Raw genomic sequence first — 22,721 nt, forward strand, 5'->3', positions numbered from 1 at the left:
ATGGCTCATACGAGTGAACCTTGTTAGCCTTAATTCAAAGCTTAATCTCATTAACTATGAACATTTTTTAACAATACCTGCCTAGTCGGAGGAAATATGTCTTCTACTTGTGGATACCAGCCACTGAGAGCTTGTTTTCCCCGGGGTTTCACCGAAGCTGCTTATCTACTTGTAAGTCTACCCCCGTTTAATGTTTAAAAAAATGCTTTTTATCTAATATCTTGTGTGCATGTGTGTGACGGGCATGGCAGTTTTATTCTGGACTTGTTAAAATGTGCTCAGTACCAATTGGCTCGATATTCTGACTGGTCATTAAGGATAACTAAACGTAAACCCCCGTTAACACAGTATAAATCTGCGGCAATATCCTATGGTATGCAATCATTGTGACACTAATGGTCAGTGTAAGCATACAAGCTGGTAGGTCCTGTGTACAGACCTGATGGTTCTGCCATGACTGTGCATCAGTGGAAAGCTCTCCATCACTGAGTGCATCTTCTCGAGGCAAGAGAGTTAACTGACTTTAAAAGTCAAGTTTCCACACTTGCTGAACTAGGCTGGAATTCCTGGGCTCGATCGTTGCGCCACCAGAGGCTATTAGGATTAGTGAGTGAGTGAGTATGGTTTTACGCCGCTTTTAGCAATATTCCAGCAATATCACGGCGGGGGACCCCAGAAATGGGCTTCACACATTGTACCCATGTCGGGAATCGAACCCGGGTCTTCGGCGTGACGAGCGAACGCTTTAACCACTAGGCTACCCCACCGCCCCCTATTATGATTAATGTCCGTTCTATGCCTCTCCTATGGACCAATCAGATTTCATCTCTCGTATCACATGCATTTTCTTCAAACAAAATGGCAACACCCAGTCAAGACGATTTGATCGCTAATCAAGATCTATATTGTGATAAAACAAGTCTTATATCGCAAAGTGCATCAAATCACGTGAGCACCTTGATTAAAACATGAAAAGATTTCGAAAATACCTGTTGACAACGAGTTAGCGCTGCACATGCTTTGCAAATCCTGCAATTGACCGAAATCTGCATAACAGTTTACGAACCGGAAAAAAAATATCCTGGGGTGACAAACAGAGCTCCAGATAAGCTGCGTATCTGCATAAAATACGCATCAGAAATGCAGAAATACGCAGTAAAATAAAATCCAAGCGTATCAAATACGCAACGAACATTACAGATACGCTACAAAAATAAAACTTGAGCGTATCATCAAAATATTGTGAAGTAACCCTGCGTATTCGATTAGCAAATCAGCAACTTATTTTGAAATTATAAACATGCATTCCGTCAACCTTGCCAAACTCCACGATGACAGTTACATCATGATCATTTGCCATCACACTTTCTTGTGGAAGTATCGTGGTATTTTTGAGTCCTATAAAGCTCTCGAACCCACACGACACAAATTTGCAGGGACTAGATGAATAGAGTTTTTAAATATTTAACTTAAATACCCACATGTGTAAAAACTAGTGGGTAACAGAAATTTGAATACGCAGATAGAATTACTGATACCCAATGATTTTAAAATGCATGGGTAAAATACCCACAACACCAAAAGCTTATCTGGAGCTCTGGACAAGCGTAAAATAACTCAATTTTTCAAGAACATTTTATTATATCCCTGGCACTCAGCTTGTGCACAAATGGCAATATAACAATATTCATGTCATGGGTGGAAGTGCATGAAAGACGCTGCTATATTGGCAGCATGGGCAACGTTAAACTCTTTCAACACCAGCCAACCAGAAGATTACCGCTGTGACACCAAGTTCCCAGAGACTCTTGTGTGATAGATGAAGCCAACATTTATCAAGGAAATTATCTGCTTGTAAAACATCTTTGCTACTACAAGTTTGGCCATACACTATTTGAAAGGTCTAATTAATCCTATTGTTTATAGATATGAAAGTTATGTGTTATACATTATTTAAATTATTCATTAAATAACTTAATAAAGTTTGTTTTAAATAGAAATAATGTAAGTTAAAACATTCATAACGTCCAGATTAAGGACCAATGAAGCGAAAATGTAACGATTTTCGGCAAATATAAGATTTCATAAAATGCACTTACCTATTTATTTTTTATTTTCATTTGTTTATATAGTCAAAACATTATTTTAAAAAGAATTACAAATAATATCTGTCATCACCCATTTGCCGATGATAGTGGCTGTCCGCTCACTAACATGAGGAAATACCTCTGTTTTCAAAGCTTCGTATGAATAACACATACGTCGAAGGCTGCCATGTCAGTATACCGGTATATTAAAAAAACTTATATTGTTTCACCAACATTATCTGCTACAAGGTTCATGATTGGTCAAATTTAAGCACATGACCTAAGGCAGCCAATAAAATTACAGCAACGGTGATTTTCAGACTTTGGCGAAAGGATTGGGTTAAATCATGTTATTCTGAACATTTTAAGCATGAAATCGCAATCTCTATTAAAAATATGGTAATTTATGGATGCATAGTGCTAGGTTATGAGGTATGACAAAGATTTCTTATTCATATATTTTGGCATTAAAGAAATCGTGTCCGAGCCGAGAAATAATATAACTTAGATAATAACTTAGATGTCAGTTTGTCAACTTTTACATATATTTTCGTTCATTTTATAACTTTGTATAATATTTTCAAAGATTTGCTTGAAACATCTTCATTTTGCTGTTTGACATGTTCGATGAGGACCCGTTGTTGAAGTGTGTCCGAGAATTTTATTTTCAATAACATTGAGGGAAATAGTGTCTGGTGAATACATTTTTAATCTATAGATAAATACAGATAAAATCAAATGGAATACGTATTTCAGACATTGTGAAATGTGATAGATTTAATAAAGGAATGATATGACAAGTAGATAAATAAAATTTTAAACTATTTTGCAGTGACTTGGTCGGTCTACCTTGCAGTGTGACTCATGGCTTCTTGACCGGCCAACAGTGTTGAAATAGTTAAACTGGTCACCACTGCGCTTTGCGTTGACAAGCTTTGATGGTATTAGAGAAGGATCCCAGCAAGAAATATCAGAGTGACTTCCCTTTGCTTTACGCTCGACAAGGAAATGAAATCCTTTTGGTTTGAACGTTTTGACGAAAAGATCGGTTGTAATAAAAAAGGGTAATTTTCACTTTTCTTTTTAACAATTTGACTTCGAAAAGGCGGCGCATCCGTAAACCAAGAAATAAAAAAAGTGTCGCCTTAACTCTCTTGCCTCGGGAAGATGCACTAAGTGTTACTTGACACCACTGGTCAAATCCACTAGCCCTCAATACTAGACCCCATTGGTCAAATCCTCTAGCTTGCAGTATTGGACACTATTGGTCAAACTAGTCAAACACAGTAAGATAACTATTTTTTTCAAAGAAGACAACTAGTCCCTCTAGATTTTCACTAGTCTTGGACTTACAGGCCTGTTGTTGCATCTATCGCTGGTCCCAGTTTAACAAATGTTACAGGTATCCTAAGGGCTAGTAGAATTTCAGGCATTTTAGGGGGTGTCCTTAGATGTCATCACTATTCCTACTAGTAAGTGTATCAGGTTAGGTTACAGGCTTGGTTTGCATCTAATCCTGTTGTTATGCAGTTTATAACAATTCCAAAAGCCAAAATATTAGGTTTTAGGTACATTTTCGACTCTACACTCTCATGGCCTTCCCCCCATTGTTCATGTACCAGCCACCATTATCCTCTATCATGTTCTGTCCGAGTTGACAGGTACTCACCCAGGCGGACTGTGACACATGGACGAGGAGGGCCTGTCTGACATAACCATGATAGCATAACAATTAGGCCTGCCCACTTCAACTCAACCCTGCCCAGCCTGTTCAAGTGGGTCGGTCATGTGCCTTCACCTGGACAGGCAGCCCACTCACACTACACAGAGCATTAGATCACATTTATAATATTATATATTTCGAAAGGGCAAAAATAGGACGCCAGCAGAATTTCAGATGGCTTCAATTTCTAGGACACTGACTCATTGTCATTATAAACTGGCCTAAAGATCTTTTTCAAATTTGATAACAATGAATGTCTTCTTAAACGAGGATAAAATCGGAGAAATGTCCTAATCGTAGGAATGTCCCAGAAAATGCTTGAAAAAATCATTTGCTTAAGATATTTGAAAAAGAATATATGTCTGCCTAAAAAATAATTTATTGCAAGATGATTTCAAAACCAAATAATGAACTTTACAGGGTTAGAAATTGGCACTAGTCCCATTGTCCTTACCAAACTGCCCAATAGTAAAGGTATCCTAAGGACCGGTAGAATTGTGACATTTTTAAAGGTTTTGCTATATGCTATCATTATAAGGACTAGTGGACTGAAACTGTTAGTTTCTACCGCTGCTTTATAGTTTTAATTAAAAGAATATCTGGTCTTGCAGCTGCAGCTGAAACAATATGGAGTTTCCATACAAAATCCCAGCCATAGACAGTATACAATGATGGTTTAGTAATTTTGCACTATTATAACAATAAAACTAAATGTAAGTATTCCGCTTAACATACACCAGATGAACTGCATGATAAAGCAGATATATCCTATATATGCGTACAGTATACTCAATGTCTGTTCACACAGAAGGAGGGAAGGCTATTATTATCAGGTTTCCTCTTAACGCTGCTCTCAGAATGACTAACCTTCTACAGTGTTTAAGAGGGGACAGAAAGGTAGTGAAGTAGTGGGTTTAACGATGTAAAGTACAATGTCATGGCAATACAAAGGAAGAGCCAAACTATACGGGAAACAAGAGCAATTAAAGGCAAGCTGGGATGCCTTCAGCACACAGTGACTAGCTGAGCCTCACAAAATGGTTCACTATAGTTGATGAAATAACATGCTGTATTATCCGATATACATTGTAGTTTAACATGAGAAAATCTACATGAAGCATGTGCAAAAATGATTTCAAGAGCTTCAAGGCATTGTTGATATAATGCATGTATCATTGTTGAGGTAATACAAGCATTATTGTTGACTTACTAACTGTTTAATACTACAATACATACTACAATACATGTAGTAATGACATCACAGTGCATCACTGTTGACATCACGTTGACCCTGTTACCATGGTTACCTCATGGACACAGTTTTCGAAATAGAAGACATTACTTCATCTTCAGCAGCAATTGTGAATTGTGGATGATAAGATAATCACATTTATGAATCCTGATTTTACCAGACAAGTGTCACAAGGTTTGTAAATTATTCTTTCTTGACTTGCTTGGATATGCGGACATTGTTTTGTAAACTAAGTACTGCATCTACACTCATGTATTACAGTATATCATGAACTCTATTTATTACCCAAATAGTTAAACATGCCTGAGTTAACAAAAATCCATACAAATAAAAAAAAAACCCAGCAGGGATCACTTATGAGATGCCACAATATTATCGCATTAGAATCTCACATTGATAAAAATCTTACAAAAAACATATCTCATCTAAATTTAGTTGTTGTAGACTACTGATCACACCAGTAGGTGCATACTAAACCATAACTTACAACAGTTAACAAAACTAACAGCACTACCTATAAGCAGACTGATAATGATATATGACTCAAAAGAAGAGTGAGTGAGTGAGTGAGTTGGGTACAATGCTGCTTTTAAAAGTATTCCTGTCATATCATGTCGTGTCAGCTTGATGTGGGAAGAAAGCTCAAAGTGATGCAGGTCTTAGATGTTTACCACTTTGGTGAAACCCACAAGCACAGGTATGGTGCTGACAAACCTAGAAACATAATCGGAACAAACCGGGATTCGAACGGTTTTTCATATGACTAAATTCAGTCTGCCATGGCTTGTGGGTACAGCAGCACGGCCTTCCAATTATGGGTGTTTTTTAAATTGTTTTGAGTAGCATAAGTATTATAAACAATTCCTACATTCCCCTGGATTGTGCAGAGCTCGCATATTTGGAAGTATGTGATACCATATAACAACTTTACATTCAGAGATATTTTCAAAAGGATTTTATCTCATACTCTAAATTAGTCTGGTTTGGTTTTCCCTAGACCTCGGTACTGTCACAGTGTGGTGTCTACGGTCTACAGCATGTATAGTTTCAGATTAAGGAAGAATTGTCAATCTTTCATACATCTACAAGAGAAAATATAACAAGATTTTTTTTAAAGGCTGTGATCCTGATAAAATTTATTTGCGATTGCAGAGACAATAAAATAATTTTATTATATGGACTTTGACAATTGTGAAAAGGTATACGTGATGGTGATTGCCTTGCTGGTATATTTACTGGCAGCAGTGAAAGGGAAAGTTGTCAACTCAATTTGTTGTCTTTAAGATTTATATCATGTTTTTGTCACAAAGTTGCAGAAAAAAAAAAAATCTTATTATAATCATGTAAATATTTGTAGAAATCACATTATCCTGATAAAAAAAATCTCATTCCTTCTGGTACATAGCAGATTTTCTCCCATACAGACTATTTCCAGGTAAATAATCTCTTCATTTCTAAAGCCTTCCTAAATGACACCACAGTGTTCCAGACCAAACACTGGACAAAAGGCAGCAATTTCCTCTTTACCATTGTTGGCAATGTTAACAGCTTCCGACAGCTTTTCGCATTTCCACTTTCTGCAAATTACTTCACAGGTCATCATTGAGAGGAAGAGAGGGTAGAATTACATGGAAATGAAAAGACTAAATAACCTGTCCTGACCCTAAAACAGGTCCCGGTAAACCACTTTGCCAAGACCAGGCCTATTAATATTCCAGCGTCACATCAAGCTGTAGTCCTCCCTCAAAGGATAAACACATAATGAACCTCCAACTACAGGCAAGACTCCACATGTCCCAACGTCACCTCACAGTCCCACAGTCCTCTCAGGCTGGGATCATGTTACACTCCTTCCACACATCTAATAAGATAGCTCAAATGCTGTAAAATTAGGTGTATATTGAAATAGGGGTATTACCAGCAACAATGCATGACTCACTCTCTGAGGAATGCCTTGTGTTGTTTTGGAGTAAACACCATAAAAAGAAGCCTATCATTATGAACTTGTTGATCTCGGAGCGGTTTATTGACATTTCAGTTTCCATAATTATATTAACCTTTTATTATAACGCATAAAATAACGATGGACAAAAAACTGCCTGTATCATGCCATAGCAGGAATCAACTTGGATGGCAGCTGGAAGGAATTATTACAACTTTCCAAATATAGATGACAACGTGACATGTCACCCGTGAAGGTCCGGGGCAGCATAGGTCTTCAGCAACCCATGCTGGTCGTAAGCGGCAACTGATGGGATTGGGTGGTCAGGCTCGCTGACTTGGTTGATTCATGTCATCGTATCCTAATTGTGTGGATTGATGCTCATGATGTCAATAATTGAACTCTCTGGTCCAGACTCGATTATTTACAGACAACCATTATAGCTGGAATATTGCTGAGTGCAGTGTTAAACAACAAACAAAAAGTGACACGTAATTTCATAATGTAACAGTCAGTTAAGGTCAATAATGACATTTTACAATATGGCTGACAATGCAGCCATGTCTAAAATAGGATCAGAATGATCTAAGCAGCACATGAGACCCATTCAGACATTTAGATTCTTCAGCCTCATGGTTTCAGAGATGTCCAAATGTAAAAGGTTTACGACAGATGGATGGATGACAAACTTCAGCTTCAGTTCAGATGATTAAAGATGACACTAAAAGTCTAGTTTGTTACCTGTAAAGTATTTGCAGAAGGAATCAGTTTGGCGTGTGATGTATGTACAAAGTATTGTAATTATTAGTGAACAGCTTATTGAATGCAGTTCCTTATGAGTCCAACCATGGAAACAAAACAAAATAAAATCTTAAGACAATTCTGTAGAGCAAAAGGCACTTTCAACCCTGGCTCATTGTAATCTATGGTACCAGAAATATTTGAATAAATGCGGGTTCAACTGACACAATGATGAGACAGGTCGAGACATTTGAAATACAAAATATACAGCTGTACAATATTTCAAGAATGCAAAGCATCATTATCATGATTATTTCTTCAGTGGTCACTGAAGCATACGTGTATAAGTTTGCAAAATTTGTCTGTTTGGAAAAATGCCTCCCTCACATTATTGTGGCGGAATGTCTCATATAAATGCTGGAATTCAGGGTGTCTTTAAAAATATACTTGATGTTTGTCATAAATGGATTCTGTATGTATACAATATATTTCACGTTAAACTGAAAGACAAAAACATACCTTGAACAAATTGACAATGCATGTATTTCCCATTCAATTACAGTAACCACAAGTCCCATCGTACAAAATCATCATTCGCAAAGACTCTAGTCGGGGACCAGCTAATAAGTACAGAAGGAATAATCCCAGAAACTTGTAAACAAGTCACATGCATACCGTGATTCCTCTTATGATGATGCGATAAGTCTTAATAAGTCTCGTAATAAGTCTTGTTTCAGTTAATCAATTTCTTCAATCTATGATTGGCTTCAATTTCCAACCAAGGAATCAATCATACAATCTGATTATCCAAGATTAATTATTTTCCAATTCCATCTAGTCTAGTCTAAGTTTGCTATGACATTATTTGTTATTTATATGAAATATACAAGAGGAAGAGTGATCTTAACTGTAAACACACTAAATTCATGATTGTTCTTCACTCGTTGTTATCAAATATTAATGGATTATCAAGTATGACAACTGCATTTTCAAACAAATCACAATCTGGAATTATTTAAGTTCACAACAACATAATTTCCAGACCCGGGAGCAGTTCAACTGACAGATGAGCACAACCCTGCCTGAAGCAGTACACACATCGACATAACAAAAATATCTTAACAGTTAATCACACAAAGGTTATCTGTTTCATCATATCCTAAATTCAGCTAACGATTACAACTGGGAATGATCGTCTCTAGACCATGTAGACATCAGTCCATTTTTATCCAGAACTTTAAAGTCAGATTCATCCAATACAAAAGAATCCCAATAGTCTGGAAAACCCACTTTCAGGAATAAAATACCAAGAAATGATAAAAAGAATATTACTAACTACCCACTGTGCACATAATTCGTTAATCTGTTTTACTGTCCTCGAAATGGCACCTTCTACAGGGGGTTCAGTAGCGTCTACTCTATAGTGTATACTAAGGATGGCTATCAATATAGATCACAGAGATCGCTAACTTAATATCGATCAATTATTGAAAAATATCGGAGAAGGAACTTTAAGCCCAAAATGCAAAAAAGTCCCGAAAGAAAACATATTTCACGCCACTGGGGAGCAGTGACACATTTATGCATGGATTACTTTGTGGACATTTGTGATATACAGTGTAACAAAAACAGTTGCTTTCCATCTTTGACAATTGACATTATTGACAATGATAAGTCTTTTTCGGTAAATCTAATCTTTGTTTACCACAATAGTTTATGTTTTTTGGTTTGTTGTTTTACACCGCACTCAGCAATATTCCAGCTATATGACGGCGGTCTGTAAATAATCGAGTCTGGACCAGACAATCCAGTGATTAACATTATGAACATCGATCCACGCAATTGGGATCGATGACATACATCAACCAAGTCAGCGAGCCTGACTACCCGTTCCAGTTAGTTGCCTTTTACGACAAGCAGTCGTCTTTCACAGCAAGCATGGGTTGCTGAAGATCTATTCTACCCCAGATCTTCACAGGTCCAATAGTTTAATAGTTTATGTGAGTTATTATCGATGACAACAGTATCATATCAATAATTGTTAATATTTCTTTCCATTCTTTCAATTCCGATTATCAATCTTTTTAGCCAGCTCAAGTGTATACATAATGTGACAAGACAGGGATTTATCTAGGATTTCAAACTAAGTGCCCTTGGCAGGTAAAGTGAGGAATAATGTACTGTTTTGTTCAAAATTGTGATTTCTTTTTTAATTCTTATTTTCTGAACATGTTGAAATCAGAGCCTTTTAACACTGAATTCAGAGGCGGACCTAAAACTGAAAAAGGAGGTGCACATAATACCGAAGTTACAACGTGACTTGAATGAGGCTGCAAATGACATGCAAGTTGAAGAAGGGGGGTGCGCACCCCCGCCAGTGACATTCAATACATGAAAAATGATGTGAAACTAAGTAAAACACCATATACCGTCACTGGTCTTGTTATCAGATGAAGAAAGTCGCCTCTACAAAGACTTAACATTAGTTGAACATGATGAGCTGAGAAATATTTTAACATCAATTTGGGAATGTTTACTGACATTTGTTGCAGACGTAAGGACAAATATGGGCCTCGTAGCAGTCTAGATACATCCCTGCATGAGTGATTTTGCTTTGAACAATTTATACAGGGACATATATTTAGTTACACTATAACAGAAATAATGACAAATAGTGCGAGAAATAAGCACTGCACCTCTGCTATTGGTATAGAAACTGTACCCCCATTTGGAAAAGAATCCATGAAGTAGTTTTTAAGATATATGTCGCATAAATGTTGAAATAAAAAAAATAACAGAAACAATTACAAACAGTGGTAGAAATAACCACTAACCATGCTAACCACACATTTAATCTAATTTTAACACTATCCTAAGGGATAGGGAAAGATTTGGAAGTGATCATTTCCTCTCACTACAAGCTAATCAATATGACCTTACAGTATATCTGTTTATCATCGTGCATCTACAATGATGCCGCACAGTGATAGAGTTAATGAAGCTTCCTACAGAGATAAATACTAACAAGCAACAATGGTCATGTTGATATCAGTGGCTCCTGTCTCCGGACCAGGCCCAGCTCCACATGACGTAACCGCTACACACAGATAGGAAGGAGGCTATTACACTGCAATACTGTATACACTGATTATCTGTCATTGTGCTTTCATGTTGTAAGAGAATTGGACTATAACAGAGTTAAAATATACTCAGCGTCATTATCAGCGTTAGAAATTGGCACTAGTCCTGTAGTCCTTGCCAAACTGCCCAATAGTTAAGGTGTCATAAGGACTAGTAGAAATTTGCCATTTTTAAGGGTTTTGCTATATGTTATCATTATACATGTTATAAGGACTAGTGGACTAAAACTGTAGAGTTTCTACAGCTGATTATTGAGGGTCACCTAGGTTTGTAGGGTGTCAAACATGAACATATGCAATAAGCGTCAATAGGTCTGAATATGTTGACAGTGTGATTAACATGATCAACAGTTGAAGAACGTGTTGATTATGGCTTTGTCACACTGATTGGATGCCTTTATGAAACTGGAAAAAAGGACAATGAAAAGGTGAAAGTGATGGAAAAAGTAACACAAAACCCACGCCTGAGCGCAACCAGTGCATGACAAGTAACCATGGTAACAGTCAATGTGGGTATAAAATGGTTCAATCCAGATGCAACTGAACTGAATTCTTGAAAGTTAAAAATGCAATGTTTTTTTAATACTTTTATCTCTTTCTTTTTTTTAGGAAGACCCCTCAATAATAAAGGTAGCGTTAGAAATTGGCACTAGTCCTGTAGTCCTTGCCAAAGTGCCCAATAGTTAAGGTATCATAAGAACTAGTAGAAATTTTAAGTCTTGCCATATGTTATCATTATAAGGACTAGTGAACTAAAAATGTTAGTTTCTACCGCTGAGTAAAGCATTACTGTTATGTTGCTCTGATTTCCCATTTGAACGTCCTACAGATGTTACAGTGAGACATGCATCTAGCCCAAGTCTGACATAACACGCACACCATCACATTGTCATACACATGTACATACATCTAAACCTGGAAACAAAGGCCTAAGTGCCATAGTACCTGTCATTATAGGCCTCAGGCAAGGCCTTTCTTCTCTCACCACAAAGGTCACCATGACTCTTCCACCCACATGGGGCACCTTATTCAGGTTCATAGCAGAACACTTATTCTGCTACATCGTAACATTGAATTGTTCTTCTTATCAAAAGGCTTCACCTCGTATTTCTTTACTAAAAATTGTTAACTACATATTAGAATTTGTAAGCACCTTCCCCAATCAGGTATGTTTGTTTGTTGTTTAATGCCTCACTCAGTAATATTCCAGGTATAAAACAGTTTGTAAATAAGTCTAGACCAGACAATCCAGTGATTGACATATTGACATCTTGAGCACTGATCTACGCAATTGGCATACAACAAGCTTGGGTTGGAAAAGACAAATTGTAACCCGAATCTTCACAGGGGCCCCAGTCCAGTTTGAATGTCATTCATATCAGTGCAGGGGTCCGGAAACCGTCATATGCGCCGGACATGTCCGATTGGGAATCTCAAATGTCCGTTTTAAAATATTGCTTACCGGACATTTTAAAAAGTATTGTCCGGACATTCTTAAATTTTGACCGGACATGATCAACAGTTAGGACTGAGCAGTTTCTGTCTGAAGTTGCAACACAAAGAAGATTAACTACACTGACAAGCTTTGTTTGTTTTGATTGCTGTAAATACCGTACATCGTACCTACATGATAGTCCAATCGGTCAATCACTGTAATAGGCAATAAACTGAGTTGACACTGATTAATCGAGGATTAATTACTGAGAACATCTTGTAAATTTGAGTGAAAGGTGTTTACAACTGTACATTAATACCTTGCATCATCGATGTACCTCATTATCCTCACAATGCTACGATACGTAACCTCAGACAAGAAGCGAAAGCGTGATGACAGCCAGTCGACCGATGCAGATCAGTCGAGCGGATCTGCCAAACCCTCAAAGTCTGGACGATCATTTTGTAAGTCGTGGCTAACGACTTTCACTTGGTTGACATACAATGAGCATTTGCAGATTTTATTGTTTTCAGTAGCTAGTCGTATATTGAATCTTGATTGACCGCCATTTTGCTTTCTCGGACGATCGATATCCAATTTTTTTATGGTCAATAAATAAGTACAGATGAAAAAAGTATTCAAATAACTATTGCTATCAACGATATTTTAGTATTTGTGATTAAATTATCTGTCTTGTTTTTAAAAAAATCTTTAGTTTAAAAAAAACATTTCCCGTGAGGTCACGTGATAACCAAATATGGGATAATAGTCTCGATCCAAATGTTACAACGCGTACACTTGAGCAGACTCATGAATATAACTCATGAATATTAACTAGACCGTTCACTACGTTAACAGATCGTTATTATAACAGAAACATGTAAATCTAAAATGATATTATTTGTTATTAATTGTCCGGTGAATTAAACAATTTAAATTGAAACAATTCATAATTCATCATATTATGAATACGTAAACTTGTAATGTGTGTGAAAAGTCGTACTAAAATACGCTATTTGAAGGGGGCGTGGCCTAAATGCAAATGTCCGATTGGGATTTTAAATTTTCCGGACCCCTGTATCAGTGATATCACGATCTTATTTTTCCAATGTAACATATTAGAGAAATACACAAGTTAATATAACTTAATGTATAATAATTATTAAAATTATTGGATAAGTTGGAATAATATTTCTGTCATTGACAACTGATATAAATACAAAATAATTCTGTTTGAGGGTTGGCTAAAGGAAACTTTTGCAAACTTAAATGAAAGAAACTACCAAATGATACCTTAAAAGGTAGTTCATACTAGTAATGGCAGCAAATTATTAACTCACATCCACAAGGTCAATCCTCTGTGCAATGCTGTCCAGGCATTCCTGGCCTGTGCTATCAGATGACAACGTACATTCCAAGAACGAACTATCCAACAGGTACACACCAACTATGAATGAATTCTTCGATGATATGTCATAACGACGAGTCCTTTTCGGTCTCCACTTGAATGGCATCTTAAATATCCAAAATGTCACTGTTCTTCTTAAAAACGGTTCTGAAATAAATGGACATATCCTTGAGTATTTTGTAAAGTATATTAAATGGGTGTGTAGGGTTGAGTCAGAAGGTAATCATTTCTAGCTATGACTTAAAGAACTCATACAGGAATATAAATTTATGGCAGATCAATCATTAATTGACAACATATAGATCTATATGTGACATCTAACCCTCCTAAAGTAACGCTATCATGTATTAATAGTTCTCAGATAAGTTAAACAACTCATCGTCTTTCAATGAACACACCTATACAGAGTATATCCCCATATAACAAACATCAATTATTGATTTAAGCTTACTAATAAATAGATAGACCCTACTGTTATTGAAATGACATAGCAATGTGATGTGAACATAAGAAACGTGATGGTGTCACAAGACATCCAGGGTAATGAGATGGGTACTAACTTCAAGATAAAACATAACGCGGTGTTCCGGAAGCAAGTGGGCACCGCTAATCCTTTACAACACTGTCACTGATGTTCTTCACTTCAGATGAAACCTTTGCTGACAAATGACTTTGGTGATGTTACTTTTACAATTGTGTATTTCCAAACAGAGGAGCAAGCGGCTTTTCTATCTTCCCACGATGATCTAAATACGTGGGAAAGACCGCCCGCACGGTTGTGACTGCATGTGTCATCACAAACCGTGATGTCTCATAACGAGGATTGAAGGTCCATGTTTTGTTGTCAACCCAAGTCAGAAAAGTGGTTTGACATCACATTTCCCGCACAACTATTTCTATCTAAGGAACAGGTGCGCGCCCCAGCTGTACCTCTCATGGGGCGAACAATGACTCCGCAAGATTGCGTATAATACACGAATGTGATTTAGACAAAGTGATTGATCAACGATGGCAATCAAAATTCCATTTTTTGTTTGTTTTTAAAATACCTTATGTTGTTGTATTGTTTTATAAATTACAATCCTCTTCTTGGGGACTAGTCATTTGTATTTCCCAATAGGGGATGTGCCTAGCAGTAATCAGGTTACCAACATTTTTCACAGAGAATTTATGAAGTCAGGAAGTGGGATAAAATCGAAACACACATTTTGGTTGAGAGACCGTCATGTTTCTGTTACAGTTCTAATCATGGTTCTTGATATAATTTTAGGGTCATGGTAAAATTGTGGTCATACAAAATGGTCATACATTTGAAAAATATATCTGCTATTATTTTCCTTTATTCTGCTAAATACATGAAACAGTGTCTTGTTACATATTATCTCTCTTAGTTATGTCCCGTATTTCTACAACCAGAGACCGAATGACACACTCCGCTTTTCAGAATATTAACTATCTCTATAGTAGTTTTTCTGTTATTCTGATATCGGTGTGTGACTGGAAGAAGGGTGTGCGAAAGAACAGAAGGACGGACAGTTAGACAACGCCCTAAAGTCCCGCTCCCGATTCGTAGCGGGGGAAATATTATAACCATTTAATCTGACCAGCCAGGAAGAAAACTTTCAAATACGTATGTCATTTGGAATTCAAAACTTTTAAATTGTGTTTGTAACTAAATGATGAGCATAATGCAATATACATAACTATATATTCTGTTCTTAATTATTTCATTTCTGAACCAATTCTTACCAGATTTTGGTTTGGGATTTTTATTATTGTATCAAACTCTCATTAGATGTTTAGAAAACTAAAGGTATTTTTTTCCATTCTTGTAGTGAGTGATTATGGTTTTCAGCCGCGTTTAGCAATATCCGAAATGGACTTCACAGACTATTCTTAGAACCAGGTCATACAGTAGATCGGTTGCTTTACGTTTATTCTTCTGACTATGACGATTTGTAACACAAAATAAAGACATCGTATTTTCATAATTGCACCAAGAAACAACTGAGTCTATAAATATTGCTCCTGCTTCGTTCCAGTTAAATGTTTTTGGTCACAATAATGTTTCTAATAAACACAGAGAAATATTCTGAAAGGTTTTTATGAATATTTGATTAATGTTATATTTGGCCAAGAAATATATTCTAATCTTCCCGAGGCAAAACTAGACTTTCATAGTCAGTAAACTCCCTTGCCTCGGGAAGATGATATATTCTATAATGATACATGGGTCTACATACGTGCGATTTTCTTCCTACAGTTTCCTTCAGAATTTCAACTTTGAGAATGATAACGAATATCATTGTAACCAATAAAAAATATTTGTTATGAAAAACACTTTCATATGTTTTACCAACAATCATAACTCTCTCCCTTTTTTGTACTTGGCGTCTCATGTCCTAAAAAATATTTAACATACACAACAACTGTTCAATATTCATTTTTGAAATCATTGTTTTGTTGGTTTTTTTAATTATTATTTCCTTTCATTTTAAAATACTGATTCGGATAGCCATATTTAATGAGACAATATACAAATATATGGTCTCTGGTTTAATTTGTGTATTATTGCTTCGGTTACCACGAGAAAATGCAGTACTCTAAGAATTCGTATCTAGCGATATTGAAACATCGTAATAAGAAAGAAATTATCATACTAAACAAAAAGGAATTGGCGATGCATTGATGCAAATGCAACACACACCCTTCCCCGTTGTATACCACCGCCTCGCCTACATGACAACGTACACTTTCGACAGACAACTAAATGTGAACACAAATATACAATAAGTTGTAAGGAATATAGATTTCGTATTTGACAGTGACGTAAATGGGTTAGGCATTTCAGATATTTGACCAGTGTCGCATCAAATAAAGTTGATAAACGTCAAAACGAAATGTTTTGACAACCCCCAATGAGGTGACTAGTCTCATTATGGTACTTAGATCTTAGAGATCAAGTATAACACTAATCTACGTAGAATCGAAGTCGTAAATTAGCTTCAAGCGCATGCGCAATGGAGATGGCGGTTTAGGGTGCGAAATTCGAAAGCCCAGTGTATTCAAGAAAATAAGGGTTAATCCGGCGTAAGTTTTTAGTAATCATCTACATCTTTTATATGGCAATAATATAACTGATAATATTATATGATTTTAAAATACTAAATGAAATGATTATTTCAATATTGAGAGATTGGACAGTTTTGCCTAGGTTATGTTTGTTTTCATTTGCGAAAATGGAATCAGATATGGTTTCAGCTGGTTTTCCTTTTTGACACAAATCACGAATGGATCGATACGCTGTAAATATTCCCATGTAGTAAGGGCGAAACGTATTTGATTTTGCATCATTTGATTTTCACTTCGGACTATTAGAAGCCAAAATCGTTAAAGCTAAGCCTGAGTCTTTTTTTTCTCTTTCGTAATTTGAATAATTTGCTTTGATAGTCATACAGGCGGGATGGTACATGAGTCTGAATAAAGGATACCTCCCATATATGAATAAAAACTAATTTTCAACTTTTTGATCACAAATATTAAAATATATATGACTCTTTACCAACTTTTGTTTATTGAATGAAGTTTGAAATGGTTAAACAAGACATGTCAATTGTAAACACAGGTGGATCATTGAGTTAATTATAAACCAGATCACTGAAATCAGTCAAAACCAGAAAGTAAAACATATCAAAGGTCACAATATCATGAACATGGTGAAGATAAAGATGCTAAAGCTGGTTGAGACAGGAAAAATAAGAATGGATACATTTCTGGAAACAACATTCAGCTATTTGTATGTAAGTTAATTTCTTGATACACGAAGTGAAAGACATAATTATAATGTAGAGTTTTTAAAATGGACTATTTTTTCCTTTGTGCAGGTAAGCCAGGATGAGTTGGGTAGCAGATGAATGGAAGGATGGGCTACCCCCACGGGCTCTACAGAAGATCGAACAGCTAGAAAAACAGTTTGAACGCATTAAAAAAGAGAGAGAACAGAAGCAATTTCAGTTGGAGAGTTTGGAACAGGTTTGTTTTACATCTCATCTTCCATGATAATGGACATGTATGCGATAAACTAGTAATATTTGTAATTTTAGTGTGTTTCTTGGTTATATTGGTTGGTTTGTTTTACAATATTCATGATCATAACAGTGAAACATTTCCTTCAATCTCATAAGTTAATAGTGTTAGTATAGGGGCATCTTCAACAGTGTTCAATGCATTTTACTTTATTCTTTTTGAAGCTAGAGATTTTTTAGCATTGTTTTATGTGAGGGACTTGCAGCATTTTCAAATATATTTTGAAGATCAGCAACTGTCACTTTTCATTATCACTTTACATGCTTAAGGAAAAGCTTTATGTGAGGATTTATAATGAACAGGCATTACAAGCTCAGAAGCGGAAAACTGAGGAAGAAAAGAACCAACAAGGGGTGCTTAAACGTGAAGCGCAGTCTTTGTCTGAGACATGTGAGGACCTAGAGAAGAAGCGGCAGAAGCTTGCCCAGGATATTCAGACAAAGACAAATCATGTGTCATGTCTCGAAGGCCAACTGTCACATGCTAAGCAGTCACTGGATGCAGAGACTAACAAGGTACAAATCATATGAGTAACTGAGTGTTAATACAGTTAGCGTCCAACAGTACTCAGCACTGATGCTCTTTTACTGTTTATTTTTTTAATTCTTTTTAGCCTTTGAAGAAGTTCCCTAAGTTTTACCTTGAATTAAAATACTATCCACTCTTCATCTTTATTTAGTGTATGGGGCATCGGTAGATCAGTTGTCTAATTGGCTGCAACGTGATGTGCAGATTTAAGCTGGCAAGGAGTTTGATTCTCTGATTAGCCATGACTATGAACCAGTCTGTCATCACCATACTCATGGTTGTGGATTTCACCAAGGTGGTAAAGCCTGATGATCAGTGTAGTGAAATAAGCACCTGACCGTAGTCCAGTGGTAGATAGGTCTTGTGTTAGGCCTGTAGTCCTGTGGTAGATGGGTCTTGTGTTGGGCCTGTAGTCCTGTGGTAGATAGGTCTTGTGTTGGGCCTGTAGTCCTGTGGTAGATAGGTCTTGTGTTGGGCCTGTAGTCCTGTGGTAGATTGGTCTTGTGTTGGGCCTGTAGTCCTGTGGTAGATGGGTCTTGTGTTAGGCCTGTAGTCCTGTGGTAGATAGGTCTTGTGTTGGGCCTGTAGTCCTGTGGTAGATAGGTCTTGTGTTGGGCCTGTAGTCCTGTGGTAGATGGGTCTTGTGTTGGGCCTGTAGTCCTGTGGTAGATGGGTCTTGTGTTGGGCCTGTAGTCCTGTGGTAGATAGGTCTTGTGTTGGGCCTGTAGTCCTGTGGTAGATAGGTCTTGTGTTGGGCCTGTAGTCCTGTGGTAGATGGGTCTTGTGTTAGGCCTGTAGTCCTGTGGTAGATAGGTCTTGTGTTGGGCCTGTAGTCCTGTGGTAGATAGGTCTTGTGTTAGGCCTGTAGTCCTGTGGTAGATAGGTCTTGTGTTAGGCCTGTAGTCCTGTGGTAGATAGGTCTTGTGTTGGGCCTGTAGTCCTGTGGTAGATAGGTCTTGTGTTAGGCCTGTAGTCCTGTGGTAGATAGGTCTTGTGTTAGGCCTGTAGTCCTGTGGTAGATAGGTCTTGTGTTGGGCCTGTAGTCCTGTGGTAGATAGGTCTTGTGTTAGGCCTGTAGTCCTGTGGTAGATAGGTCTTGTGTTGGGCCTGTAGTCCTGTGGTAGATAGGTCTTGTGTTAGGCCTGTAGTCTCAATTTAGTACAGGTCCTTATGGCCTGCTTAAGATTTATGTGTTGTTTTATTTGTCACAATAAGGTGCGGTTTTGAGGGCCTGAAGAGTTTAGTCAGGGCATGCAGCTTCTAAAGTCGATGGGTCCTAATGGCAACCTGACAATTTATTTTATTTGAAACACTGCCAATGACCTGTGGCTTTCCTCCCACATTAAGATGACATGCTATAATATGACTGAAATACTGACCAAACCAGTGCTAAACCCAACTTTTTCACTTTATCACTGTAACGGTATCTCAGTGGACTAGCGCTACAAAACCATCGATTTTCATTCGAACAAGCAGACGTGCACACACACACATCACAGCATAAGTGCAATAATCTGGAACACAAGGCTCACCTCACCTCACCTCACCTCACCTCACCTCACCTCACCTCACCTCACCTCACCTCACCTCACCTCACCTCACCTCACCTCACCTCACCTGCTGTTTCTGTCAGGTGTCCCAACTGAAGACAGAGCTAGACCATGCTCAACACGAGCACCTTGAAGCTGTCAAGAAGTTTGAGAAACTGACGTCCGACCACAGTCGCCTGCAGGAGTTCAGCAACCATCAGAAGAAACAACTGGAGGACCGCATCCGTTCACTGGAGGCTGACCTGCGCCAGGATGGGCAGAGAATAGGTGGAAATGGAGGAGGGGGGAAACAGGTGCCCTCACCTACCGCCATATCACCAAATGTGTCAAACGGTGAGTTTACATTCTGGTATATCACCGATTTTGCGCATCTTTTCTTAAATGCTACTAGATTATTATTATTACTACTACTATTATTGTGTGTGAAGTTCTTGTAATGGTTTAATGGTCATCGAATCTGTGCTTACAGCTGAAATAAGTACATTGAAGAATCAACTAGCAGAGCTGACGTCACTCCGCCAAAAGGATCTAGATGATCAGAAGAAGCTGCAGGATGAACTCAAGACTTTGCAGTCACAGGTACAACTTTACCTACTGTTTGTGAATGATATTATGGTTCTGTCTTACGCCGGATAGAATAAATATCTTGTCCCTAATTAGCCCTGCTAAAATCTTTATTAATTTCACATGTTACCATATACAGAGCTCAGGGTTGGTGGATGTTGTTTTCACCACAGTAAGCAATATTCCAGCTCTGTCACAGCAGCCTGTACATTATAGAGTCTAAACCATGCATGGGGGCACGGATGACCCAGTCGTCTAAGGCGTTGCAATTCGCTGTGCAGAGCTGCATCCCTTGGGCATGGTAGAAACTTATGATTGTGGGTTCAATTCCTGGTTCGCCCCGATTATGTTTCTAGGTTTACCAGCACCATAACCATGCTCGTGGGTTTCACTGGAGTGGTTAACGTCAGGCCTGCATCGCTTCAGGCTTTTCTCCCACATTCAGCTGACACGCTGTGATATAACTGGAATACTGTTAAAAGCGGCATTAACCCAACTTTTGGTTTTGTTTTGTTTGTTGTTTAACGCTGCACTCAGCAATATTACAGCTATATGACGGTGGTCTGTAAATAATCAAGTCTGGACCAGACAATCCAGTGATTGACATCATGAGCATCGATCCACGCAATTGGGATCAATGATATGCATCAACCAAGTCAGCGAGCCTGACCACCCGATCCCGTTAGTCGCCTTTTACGGCAAGCATGGGTTGCTGAAGATCCCGGATCTTCACAGGTCTCAACCCAACTCACTCACTTACTCAATCACGAAACCATGCACACCAGTGACTGAAGTATAAGCACCGACACACACCACTGGGGCACTTACCATGTTTTAGGACTGAAACATTGTCAGCCAAGTCACTCTCACAAAAAGCATAGGTTACAGAGGACCAAATTGTACTCTTGAATCGCCACAGGTAAAGGTTGCTTTACATGACAATCTTAACCTTACTGATTGTTTTTAAACATAGTTTGTGTGTATGAACATTTGCGAAATCAGAGAATCAGAGTTTGAGAATCAGTCTCTTGACAAACTGTTTGAATCGGCCTCTTTTGTCACCAATATTTTGGCGAACATTTGAGTGTTTTCACTTACTTGATTTTGACTTGTAAATGGTTGTCAAACATGTTGGTTGCCCACAAGCAATCAGATACTGCCAAAATGTCACATGAGATTTACTTTGTCGACTACAAAATGGCGTTGGCATTTGTGACAAGTGAATAGGAACAAAGTAACAACACCTCATATTTGTCTTGCGAAAACACGAGTTGGCAAACCTTTTGGATTTTGCAGACCTGTTTTCACGCTTATGTCGCTTGCGTGGAGGAAAGGAACCTGTCATTGATTATCTTGATCTGTCTGTTTCCAGGCTGGTACTGATATGAGCAAGACTATCTCTGAGCTAGAGCACCTGCGCCGAGAGAATCAGAGCCTGACTCTGAAGCTGGAGAACCAGAGTGCCGCCACTAACAACCGCGTGCAGCAGATGGGACAGAGTCTTCAGGACAACCAGGGCATGACCGGCATGCAGCTCGACAAGATGGAGCAGGTCATGGGCAAACTTAAGAAAGAGAACGAAGGTGAACATCATGGCGGACACCTCTGGCATGGAGTCGGCACTGAATGATGGACACATTTAATATAATTGTTGTCATTCTTATTATTAAAAGGGGTGTGACGATTCACTTACTTGACATAATGATACATATCGTATGCAAAATCTGGTCCTCCGTGCTAAATTGTGCTCCAAAATTGTCATATACATTTTGTGATATTTCAGTTGCAATGACATATACCGTATTCGACGTAATAAGCGCCCAGGGCGCTCTCAAAATTATAAATAGGGGGCTCTTATTAGAATATTATTTTGGTGGAAAAAACAGGTGAAAGATAAATTTCGTGGTTTATGCTGACAGCCTGAAATGTTTATGTACGACAGATATATTTTTCCAGAATTTAATTGCCCATAATTAAGGGTGCATATAACACATGATTGCGTATTATACGTGAATAAATAAGTCTTGTGTACAATGATCAATCGGAAGGGGTGCTAATTTGGATTGTTCACTAGCTAATATGTTAGCAATTATCACCATGGGCGCTTATTACGTTGAATACGGTATATTGCATTTATTACCAACATTTTTGCATAAAAGTTTTCATGTTCTATGTGATTCGGCTGATAAGAGGTTGTTGTAAACAGTGTTTGTGTTTAACTTTCATGACTAGTTTTTGGATACCTCTGATGTGTTGTTTTTGTCC

The 22,721-nt window shown here is 37.8% G+C and overlaps 2 protein-coding genes across 3 annotated transcripts in view; one reads left to right on the top strand and one right to left on the bottom strand.

Moving 5' to 3' along the window:
- The window catches only part of LOC124131851 (tyrosine-protein phosphatase non-receptor type 21-like), a 38,967-nt gene extending 24,390 nt beyond the window's left edge, over nucleotides 1–14,577 (bottom strand). For both annotated transcript variants that reach the window (XM_046495348.2, XM_046495347.2), the window contains exons 1-2: nucleotides 14,289–14,577; nucleotides 13,661–13,875 (exon numbers count right to left, since the gene is read on the bottom strand). In XM_046495348.2, the coding sequence (XP_046351304.2) occupies nucleotides 13,661–13,834 (174 nt within the window). In that variant the 5' untranslated portion in view covers nucleotides 13,835–13,875; nucleotides 14,289–14,577. The remainder of the gene's footprint in view (nucleotides 1–13,660; nucleotides 13,876–14,288) is intronic.
- A 2,168-nt stretch (nucleotides 14,578–16,745) lies between these two features.
- The window catches only part of LOC124131850 (centromere protein F-like), a 28,111-nt gene continuing 22,135 nt past the window's right edge, over nucleotides 16,746–22,721 (top strand). Inside the window, exons 1-6 of the mRNA XM_046495346.2 lie at nucleotides 16,746–16,818; nucleotides 17,613–17,760; nucleotides 18,117–18,329; nucleotides 19,976–20,225; nucleotides 20,362–20,471; nucleotides 21,829–22,039. Of these exons, the coding sequence (XP_046351302.2) occupies nucleotides 17,623–17,760; nucleotides 18,117–18,329; nucleotides 19,976–20,225; nucleotides 20,362–20,471; nucleotides 21,829–22,039 (922 nt within the window). The 5' untranslated portion in view covers nucleotides 16,746–16,818; nucleotides 17,613–17,622. The remainder of the gene's footprint in view (nucleotides 16,819–17,612; nucleotides 17,761–18,116; nucleotides 18,330–19,975; nucleotides 20,226–20,361; nucleotides 20,472–21,828; nucleotides 22,040–22,721) is intronic.

The sequence above is a fragment of the Haliotis rufescens genome, unplaced genomic scaffold (genome assembly GCF_023055435.1).
Source record: "Haliotis rufescens isolate VD_foot unplaced genomic scaffold, xgHalRufe1.0.p SCAF_3, whole genome shotgun sequence".
Taxonomy (NCBI): Eukaryota; Metazoa; Mollusca; class Gastropoda; order Lepetellida; family Haliotidae; genus Haliotis; species Haliotis rufescens.